At 37.2% G+C, this 11,210-nt stretch overlaps 2 protein-coding genes across 5 annotated transcripts in view; one reads left to right on the top strand and one right to left on the bottom strand.

The window, feature by feature from the left end:
• LOC129578039 (autophagy-related protein 16-1) overlaps positions 1–8,606 on the top strand; it is a 58,289-nt gene extending 49,683 nt beyond the window's left edge. For 2 of the 4 annotated variants that reach the window (XM_055466083.1, XM_055466084.1), the window contains exons 8-10: positions 5,548–5,939; positions 6,109–6,252; positions 7,124–8,606. In XM_055466083.1, the coding sequence (XP_055322058.1) occupies positions 5,548–5,939; positions 6,109–6,252; positions 7,124–7,244 (657 nt within the window). In that variant the 3' untranslated portion in view covers positions 7,245–8,606. The remainder of the gene's footprint in view (positions 1–5,547; positions 5,940–6,108; positions 6,253–7,123) is intronic. The other 2 variants (XM_055466085.1, XM_055466086.1) reach the window with 1 other exon arrangement.
• Positions 1–11,210, bottom strand: part of LOC129578037 (uncharacterized) — a 90,941-nt gene that overhangs the window by 46,499 nt on the left and 33,232 nt on the right. The gene's annotated exons all lie outside the window — the stretch shown is intronic.

Consider the following 11,210-nt stretch of genomic DNA (forward strand, 5'->3'; position numbering starts at 1 on the left):
TCAAATATGTACTTATATGCGATCCAAATGGCAAAGCGCGACAGAAAAAAAAATACTCTCCGTGATTTAAACTACATTTTTTTTTCCATTTTGCCTTCATTGGTATTCACAATTCATTATTTTCCCATCTATGTACTTTTTCTTGATTCGATTTTCTTGGCATGAATTTTCGCTTCTCATAGCCTTTTGCCATCCCATGCACTTATTTCTCGAAATGGCAAGTCGAGTGGAGCAAAAGCACAGCACAGCACAGAACTGCAACGACACACAACAAACAAACAAACAAACAACAACAGCAACGAACGAATGAACGAAAACAAAAAAATCAACCATACAAAATAAAAATAAATAAACGATAAAAATAGCAGAAATGAAATAGAAAAATTGTACAGAAACAATCTTGTTTTCGTTTTCACGACATTTTATAGGGAGACCAATTCAAAACGTTTAAAGGGAACGGTTGGTCCCGTACGTATCGATTTTTTTCGTACTTCTTTCTATATATATAAGTATATCTGTTTTGTTTTTCTTTCGCAAAGAGTCGATGCGCGTTGAATTTGCTTCATTTTATCAACTTTGCCATTTTTCCCCGTTTGGTTTTTTTTTTATTTCCGTTGGTTTTGAATTCGATTTTTTTTGTCGTCGTCGTCGTCGTCGTCATAGTCGTCGTTTTGCTAGCGCTGCACTGCAAATGCACCGCATCGAAAAAGAGTAACTCGACGAGACGATATTGGCCAACAAAGTGCATGCACTGTGAGTGTGACAATAATGAATGCGATCGAATTGGAGTCAGCCAGTGAAATTAAAAGGCATTGTGAGTTTTTTCTTCCACCGTGTAAAAGAAAGTCGATAGAGTGGAAGTGCTGAATCGAGTTAGAATAGAAGAATCGATTGAAAATGCATCGATGTTTTGTTTCGAATCAAAGTGCGGAAACACTTGGTTGGATCGAGTTGGCTCTTTTTTTCTCATTCTACCGTTTCCCCGGTGTTTGGCGGTATATGTGTGCATTTGAGAGAGTGCAGGGCAGCAATTCGACTTTTCTTTTTTTATTCGACCGTCTCATCTTCTCTTCCACTTTATTTGCTATTAATCATTCTCAAACATGGATATGACTTTTCTGTCGTGCCTTTGGAAAAAATATTGTTTGCTTGTTGGTTTGTCATGAGTACTTCTTCTTCTTCTTCGTCGTCGTCGTCTGTTTTCTTCTCTTTCTCATTTCTTACATTTCTCAATCGTTTTTTCTTCGTCTATTTTCCGTTGTTCTTTGTACATTCTCCAAATTCATCGATTAGAATAGTAACTTTGTGTAATGGAGTGACAAAAAGAATTTGAAAACTTTTAAATGCATCCTGTGTGAATAATAATACAATGGAGGATTCAATTAGTTTGAATGAGTGTTCCGTTTGCTTCTGTTTTGTTTTCGCTTTTCATTCTCACGATTGCTTTTTTTCCAATTCCCGAATATATGTATGCTTCGTTTGATTGCGTCTTTATCGATCTTTTTCCACGGATTTATTGCTTACACTGAATTCGATAAGAACAATACTTGAACGGGAAACATGAACGTATTCTCTGGGGTTTTTTTTCGCTCATATTTTTGTTCTTTGTCTTTTGACCAAAATCTCCACTAGACTCAGTTTTTGTTCGATCATAAAATTCGCAAAGAATTGTGAAATACACATAACTGTTTCAAAAGCTATGAGTTTTTGCTCATTTTAATCTTGTCCATTGTTCTGCACCAACAACAATTTTCCATACATATTGTCCGCCGTTTAAACACACTTGGGTCACTTACGAGTGCGAGATGAAAAAAAAAAAAAAAACAACAAACACACACACACGAACGAACCCGAATATTCGCCAATTAACCGCGTCAACTGAGGGAACAAACCAAACTGGATAGATGAAAATCTCATTCCATTTAAAGTGCGTCCAATAAAACAAATACACGAAAATTCCATTTTCAGGATTTGAAGACGAAGAGAATGAAAAAAAAAATATTGATTTGTTGAAATAGATGGAATCGCATGGAGTGTTTCATTGTGAATACCTCAAAACCGCTACTCCGTACACTTCGTGGTCGTGCGCATAGTTGAATAAAAAAAGGTGTTTTTGTTCCTTTCGTTCATCTTTCGAATGTGTGTATACATTTATCGGTTTTCATCTATTTTATTGTTGCTAATAGGTAATAGCTCATAAAAATGGAGATTTCTTCATTTGGTTTTGTGGAGAGGGAGATAGCAAGAGCGATAGAGGCAAGAAAAACGAACGTGTCGCTAGTCGCTAACGAAAAACTGACGAAAACTCAAGCAAAATGTACTAATTGGTAAGATACACTTTGGCACGTTCAGATCGATTCTTCAAGTTCATTTGGCTGGTGTGTGTGTTTAGTTGGCTGGGATTGATCATGTTTTTTTCTTTCTTCTTCTTCTTCTTCTCTCTCTCTCTCTCTCTCTCTCTCTCTCTCTCTCTCTCTCTCTCTCGTTACTACGGGCTTCTAAACCATTGTATTGTTGATATTCTAGTTTCTTCATGTGTATACGGTTGAAGCAAGATCTTTGTTTAGCCACAACAATGTGAGAATCGAAGGAAATAAAAAAGAAACCAACTGGATATGTACTGTTCTCTCCTGAGATCGTGTTGAGAACATTGTTTGTCAGTTAATGTATTGGTGCAAAAATGCGATCACATTCTTTGCTCAATCGAACGAAGAAAAATGATGAGCAAACCAATACCCATTTCCATGGAGAATATTGCATTTATGTGGAAAGAGTTTTCTATGGTCTCAGGTTCAAAGTAACTTTCAAACTACGTGTCGGAACCAAAATTTATTTTGAACTTTTATTTTCTTTAACTTGTGTCTCAGTCTCACACACTTTTTTTTTCGCCCCAAAAATCGTACATAGACGTGTTTTTTTTTCGTCAAGTCTTCTTCTACACTGTCCCACTCATCGAAATTCTAGCGACTATTGTGTTGGATTTGCTATGAAAAACGATGCCTAATTCAAAATTTAACAAGAAAAATTAAAATACGGCATGTGAACAACGGTAGAAATCAGATAGAGAGAGTATTAGCGACCGTACGTGAGAGCATTTCGGATATGAGTAACAAAAATATTAGTGATGAAATTGATGGCCAAGCCGAGGCTATAAGAAACTAAGAGCTTTTGTTCGCAATGAATCGAAACGATAAGTTTATTGACTTCTTATCGAACACTTCTGCTATCATCACGTTTTTTTTTTGTTTTTGCGCTGCCGCCGCCGCCGCTGCTGCTGCTGATACTGCTGCGTAGCTAATGTTCTTAAGATATACGTACGGCCGTTAGAATCGGATCGAAAAGCATTCAATTGTTATTGATATGTAACAATAGAATTGCGAATGCGGAACATGATACGATAAATGAATGCTATGTGTTTTTGTTGCAGCCCATATATCGGATCAGAGAGATGTTCGACAAATTATCTCAAACCCACAAAGATGAATCATGTTTGAAGCGAAAACCAAAAACAAAAGAAACCGTACATATTTCGATTCGCCGATCCATGCATATGTTGTTCCTCCTATATTCTTATCTTCTTCTTCTTATTTCGTTTTTTTTTAATCAAAATATTATGATCGGTTGAGTGTTGAAAATACTGTCGGTATCGTTGTCATCACACAGTTACCAATCAATTTCAGCATGGGGTGGTCGTATATTTACGTTTCCATGTGAGAAGAATCATGAAATGGCTCCAGACACATTCTCAGTCCTCTCTCTGTCTCTTTCTCTTTCTCTCATTCGCTCAAAATCTGGATGAAAATCGAAGGAAAGAAATGCACTTTTTCCCATTGCTAATCGCTTTAACCGCATACATTAATCCACGCTTAAGTGAACACTTCGCGATATGTAAGCTCTTCTTGACGTAAATAATATTGTTATTCATTTACTCTGTTGATCGATCCATTTTGACGTGTAGAGATCGGTGGTTCAAGGCGCGCGCAGCAGCAGCAGCGACGGCGGTGGCAGCATCGAATATGATGGCGTACAGCCAACGATACAGCTCCACACCACATAAAGTCATGGTTGATGAATGATTTCAGAATCATTCTCAAGCCCATCAATTTCATGGTGCTGCATAATCTGATTACATTCAATTCCACCGCAATAGTTTTGTAAGTTGAGCTGCTTCGTTTCCAATGATGGAACACTATAAAGAATTAATTTAGATATTCGAAATTCCCGAGTGTGTTAGTTCTGCTGTTTGCATTTCGCGCTCGAGATAACAATCTACTCATACTGAGCAGCATCGGAAGTTTGAATTCTCTCTTTCTCTTCTGATCATTCCGATGTGATTATCCACAGTCAGTAGTTAAACGCCATCGGAAAATCATTTGATTAATTTTTTTAATCTATCGATCGAATCGTCCCTCGTTGTTTTTTCTTCTGAGTTGATGCAAATAAATCAATTGCAAAAGATATGATAATTCACGAGCATTTTGAATAATTGATTGCCGAGCAAAATGTGTATAATTTGAGAGCAGCTCGCCGAAATTGACTGACCATTCAATTCGTTCTGTGAATGGGTAATGTGAAGCAAAAGTGTTGAAATCTCCATCAATTTTCAACACTCTCATTCACTTGAGCAACCTCACACACAATCCGATTATAATTGTAATCCCGTGCTATTGAGTGTGTAAATGAAGCGATTAGTTTCTTTTCGATAAGTCATGTATATAGCCAATAAATAAGCCTATAGACGCCGTGTCCAAAATTTTTGCCGACCAGCCATTGCACGGTACATTGTGGCTTCTGTCATTCAGTTTCCATTAAATAAAGAATGAAGCAGTAGATTGATTTGATATGCGCGCACGAGCGCTCGAGACCGTGATCAATTTCCATATTGTCAGGCCATGTGTATATCTCTTCTTCGCTTTTTCGGCTGCTGCTGCTGCTGTGGAGTATACTTTTCGAACGCGCTATTATAATAGATTAACTCAAGTCGAACGGATAAGCTAACTGTATTGAGTGGCGTTCTGCCTGACCGATTCGACAAACGAAAACAAATTTATTCGATTTGCACATTATTTTCTCGCTTGACTCTTCGAATGCTCAGATCCGAAAATTCCGATATCTTGTTTAATATCGTGGGATTTTCACGTTCGTCGTACATGGCCGATTCAATTACATGCCCGAGAAATTATAGTATATGAAAAAGAAGAATGCCTTTATGTTTTTGTCTGTGTTTTGTTTTTGTTTGTGTTTTTTTTCGGGTTCGTTTTTTTTTCTGCCCGAACTAACTGACCATTTGCATCAATTGCAGATGAAATTGATCGTTATTCAATTGAACTAACAAATTAGCCTGAACATCCAAATTGATTGTTTGCATTTGAAAATGAGAACCGAATAAGAGTAAATCCAGACAATTTTCATTTTTTCGCTTGAATCCGAAGGAAGCGAAGGAAAAAGAATTGTGTTGCTGTCGCCGTTGTTGTAGTAGAATTTTGTTTTTGTCCAATGCCTAATCGATAAATTAATGGTTTCGATGTGACTCTTTTCATAAAATAGCATACGTTGACTGGGCACAGTGGGAAAGTGATGGCAGCTAAGTTCTTGGGCGAACCATCGAAAGTCGTAACTGGAAGTCACGATCGTACATTGAAAATATGGGACTTACGGAGTAGAGCATGTGTTGAAACGAAATTCGCTGGTTCTAGTTGCAACGATTTAGTCACAACGGGCACCGATGTATCCGGTACCACCATCATCAGTGGACATTACGACAAAAAAATCCGATTCTGGGATACACGAACCGATTGTTCGGCCAACGAAATTGTGCTACAAGGTAAAATTACATCGTTGGATCTATCGAAAGATTGTCAATATTTACTGAGCTGTGTTCGTGACGATACAATTAAGTTATTGGATTTACGCATGAACCAGATAATCAGATCGTTTAGGTAGCGTATCTTTGGAAATCTCTTTGTTTCATTCTTTCTTTCTCTTTCTGAGTGTATGTTCGGCCGGTTCACACACAGGTCGAATCCGAAAACAGCGAATAATACTTGTTCCCCTCCTCTCTTTTTATTATTTTTTTTTGTTTCGGTTGCTGTACGGTGTCATGAGCAGCAATGACAATTTTAAAGTTAGCTGTGACTGGTCCCGTGTTTCGTTTAGCCGTGATACGAGTCGCATTGCGGCTGGCTCAAATGACGGTGCAATATTCGTCTGGAATATCAATGGGCAGTTGGAAGGCACGCTTAAGGAAAATTCGTAAGTGTTACATTTTGCAAAAAAATGCGCTTTTTCTGTTCTTGTTCTTGTGTGAGTATATGTAAGTGTTTTGCTTAAAAATTATGTGGATGTGCTGTAAGACATGTTGTTGCTTTCATTTTCTTTTGGATTTCACTTTGGGCAATTGCAAATCATACGCATTTCTGAGTGCAATGTGCCTCGAAACTCATTCGCTTTCATAATGTGCGGTGTGTGTGTGTGTTTCACCGATTCCCATTTACTTTTGCTTGTAAGTTAGACCAAACGAAAAAAGAAAAAAAAAGAAACAACAACAACAACAACAACAACAACCGCACCATCAGTTCTCCACATATCTTTCTAAGTTGCACCAGAAAACGTACCAAAAACACAATGCAATCAATTCATTTCATTGTGAGTCACACGTACACCGAATTGGAGGAAGCGAAGAATGAAAAAATGAACGATTCTGTGGGCATTTAAATTTCTCTTTTTTAAAAGGCTGCCCTTTTTTCATTCTCTCGGGTGAAAAGAAAGTGAATGAGGAAATTCAATCATTTTTTTTCCTCTCTTTCTCAATTGAAATGGAAAACCGATTCGGCAGAAACACTCATATTCAATCAACCTTATTTTCTTGTATTTTTACGTGATTCACACCTCGCGAATTCATTTTGTATCACAATTTGCGGAGCAACTTAGAAAGTTTTGTGGTCACACCAGCATTTCATTTAATTTCATTTTGTGGTGATGACTCAATTTTTCCAAATTTCATTTCATTTCAACCAATTTCATTGGAAAGAACGAAAAAAAATGCAATGACAACTATTTTTTTTTGCGTAAATGTGTAATCGTTTGCATCAAAATGGAAAACATTGTTTTCTCACCTCCCAAGACCGGGTGGTTTGTTTATTCGCAGTGCTGCTGCTGTGACGGCCGTCTCATGGAATCCATTCAGCTCAGTATTGGCAACGGTGGATCGAGCCAAATCGTGTATCATTTGGACATCAGCTTAAATCAACAGCCCCTCCCCTCTCTCCCATGCAAACACCAACACAACAACGCAACTCAACATACTAAGCCGAAGATCATCGATCACGGATCAAATCGAGGTGATGTCCAAACTTTTACTGGCCATCACGATAAACAATTTTTTTTTTAATTCCAAAAGACATTTCAAAATCTCCAGTTTTATTAAGTATCTTTGTGTATCAATTTGCGTTTTCCAGTTTTCTAATATGTTTTCCATTGAAAAAGAAAAGTAAAAAAGCTATATTTTCACGCTCATTCGATAGAAAATTGAACTCTATGTATTTTCTGTATGATAATCGTAATAATTTTTTTTCTATATTTTTTTTAAACATTTTACGTTGTTTTGAATCATAATTCCAATGTTTCGAACACATATTGATTATTATTGTAAATGTACGTATTAATTAAATAAATCTGCTACAAATCAACACATAATTTGAAAGAAAGCCGGCCATTTGATCCCATTGACGTCACGGGGACGAGCATAAACAAAGTGTCATGTGTTCGCAATGCGTTTGCGGTGTATGAATCTCGTTTTATGTGGCGTTCAATGTGCATATAATCGATAATATATATTATATGTGTATAGTTTCATGAGAAGATATTAAAATACTATATAAGGAAATGTAACTTTATTCTTTTACGGCGGTCAACACGACTAATAAGACTTCAATTAGACATTTATGATCAAAATTATGAATCCCAGCAATCCGACAGGCCACATTTATGTCGTCACAAACAAAATCGAATGAGGAAAACGTAAATGTTCTGGATAAGTGTGTGTTTTTCGAAGAAGAAAAAATTCAATGTACTATGGATCTGTGATCGAATTATAGTTGTATACATTCAATTTGAATGAATCTGTTTCGCTAATTCCAATCGATAATAATGATGAATGAAATATAAAATGCTTTTTGTGTCTAGTTATTTGTATGCATCAAATGGTCCACTGAACGAGAGCCAATAATTCAGTGAGTTTAGCTAAGAACAAGACGTATGAAAATAGTTGAGCAATAGATGAAACATTTGTTTAAATTTCGTTTTGTTTTTAATGTGATACAAATTTTCCTTTGAAAATGTTAATTTGCAAGTGGTTTCTTTTCGAGCCTCTTGTCAACTTGGCCGCTAATTTCTTGTTCAGTTTAATACTTTAATAGATTGTCATTTTTTTGTTGTCAAATTCCATTGATCCAGCTAATTTTGCACACCAACAGAAAGAAAAACGAGAAAACATTGAAATGAGAAGATTCCTAAGCACTTTTACTCATAGTTGATACGCATAAAGATAGTTCAATAAGACATAATTTTGCAATAATAAATGAAAACCATTTAATATTTTTCAAAAACTTAGGTGCTTTTCATTTCATTTTTATCTGTTTCAAAAGCGTGCTCTGCCTTTGACCGCAGTGGAAGAAAAAAACAAGTGCTGAACCAGAGAATACAAAGAACAGGAATAATAGAAGAAAAAAACTGCTGGCACCGCCACAGTGTTTTGCATATTAAAGAGATTATTTTGTGTGGCTTCGTCGTCGTCGTCGTCGTCGTCGCCGTCGTTGTTTGCTTTAAGAATTGGGCTTTTTTTTGCTTCATATTGTATGAACGTTTTTTCAACACATTAAAAACTTAATTGACCGCTATCAATCAAATTGATGCGAAGTCTTTGATCAAATAATTTGACCAACAATGTGGATGGGTAAGTGAGCAAGAATGGAACCAACAAAACAAGTGAACAACAACCACACAGTAGAATAAATAAATAAATACTGTATCAAAAATTCTATAGATTTGTGCGTTGGTTCTTCTCTCTGTGTGTGTGTTTTTTTCGCACTTGAGCGTGCAATTGATGAGGGAAATAAAAAACTACGACCATACTAACGATGCCATGATTGGCTGCGATAGGATGATGGCATTCACCGGTCGACGGTGAATATTTGTGCCGTTCGGTGAAGTGTTTGCCCATGCTACAATTGTTGCCTCGAAAAGATCAATAAACCATAATTGATTACGTTGATTTATATCGTGGTCGATTTAAGATTTGTGTGACGTAAGCATGTGTAGCCGCGACTCTTGTTTGTTTTCCATGTGTTTGCGCCTTGGCCGGATTGCAAACCGGAGATATTTCAACATGAAAGTAAATTAATGAAAAACGAAAATGTAACCGCTGCTGTGACTGCTGTTGCTACAATGGCTTGGATATGTTCTGTGCGCGTTTTTATTTATTCGCCGTTCGAATCCAAATCACAGAGGATGTAATGAAGAGCAGCGCGCAACTGAATGGAGTAAAATAAAAAGAATGTAATTTATCACGGTTCGAGAAATTCCTTGCCAATGTACAGATAGTTTCGCTCACTTGCACATGGATTGGTCTTCTTTTTACTCGAGTCGTTCGTCGCACGCATTTGGCGTTATCGTAATTTCAATTCGACCTTTACATCTCGTGTTTAGTGCACATGATTCTCTTTCTTCACGTCCAAAGTACTTTCTTCGTACGCATTTGTGCACTGGTTGCTGCTTTTTTTTCATGAATCTTTCTCTTATTCCAAATGGAATAGGAAAGATAATCGGAACGAGGCAAAGAAAAAAAACACAATCGAGTTACAACACAACTCAACTGATTCTGAACATGGTATTCAAACCTCAACTTGTAATAACATGTTTTCAGTTTCGAAACAAGCACTTGCTCGAACCACGTCGACAGCAGTGAGGAAAAAGGAGCAGAGCACTTTTCACAGTGCACACAGAGCAACGATGGATGCAAAAAGTGAAGAAAAAGTAGAAAATACTTTAATTTAATCACCGCGTAATTTTTTCGATGTTGACCGTGTAAAGTATTGTATCTCAATTGAATTAAATACGTCTTGGTTGCTCGATACAATCCGCGAGGCAGCCGACTGTAAGGCGAATAGAACAAAAAAAACCGAAATGTAGATGTGCAAACGAACAAACGTTCAACAAAAAGTGAATTAAAACGTTTGTAACACTCGTCGGTACACATGTTTCAGGTAGAGAAAGATTGTTCTCTACAATGTACAAAACACTCGCGCATTTGCTGGTACAAAATCCGATCTGCGGCAAATTCTCAAATAGCATGCCCATTGAAACGAACAATTTCCCTCTCCGTCGTGCGAATTGATAATGAAAATCGACTTTGAAGCTATTAATTATTTCGCAACATAATTGAAATGCAACTTGGCTTTGTGCAGAACAAAACTGTCGGTGACCCTTTTTTTTGCCGGCATGCCATTGTTGTTGTTCTTGTATTTCGTACACTTGCAAAACGGATTGCGGCAAAAAGGGTCTGCAAAAACATTATACACGCACTAACGGCGGCGGCGGCATTAAATTGTCTTCTCTTATGCCACTAAAAAATGACAATTTAGAATAAATTTCCCCGCCAGTAATTGATCGTATAATCATCGAAGCCTAATAAAGTTATGCATTTCGTTGGGTAGTTGGCGCGCCTCGCCAATCACAAACGATGACAGCCCGACAATATTTGCATGTTTGCGTATCGATCAATCTAATTCAAGAGCATATTTTGAGTGACGCATTTCACGAGTGTGAAGTGGCTTTCATTCCAACATATAATCACGAATACTTTAAATATCTTAATACGCATTGCCACAGCAACCAGGCTGCGAAGCCCATCACCAGCAAAATGCACATAGAAAATATTTTGCTATCTGGTCGTAGCGTGAAATACTTGGCGCATTCTCTCTCTCTCTCTCTGATTTAGAGACGTTGTACACGCGAAACCAAAATGCGCATTTCCTTTTTATTTGTACAAGAATTAAAAGGAGCTTTAGATAGCTGTTGTGCACTGGAAACCGTATGGTAATAATTTATACTTAGTGTTGTTATAGCCTGCATTCTCTATCTCGTTTGACGCTCGTTCTCTACCTATCTCTCTCTCTCTCTCTCTCTCTCTCTCTCTCTCTCTCTCTCTCTCT

This window comes from Sitodiplosis mosellana, unplaced genomic scaffold, assembly GCF_009176505.1.
Source record: "Sitodiplosis mosellana isolate CC-2019 unplaced genomic scaffold, AAFC_SMos_1.0 Smas_scaffold_6226, whole genome shotgun sequence".
Taxonomy (NCBI): domain Eukaryota; kingdom Metazoa; phylum Arthropoda; class Insecta; order Diptera; family Cecidomyiidae; genus Sitodiplosis; species Sitodiplosis mosellana.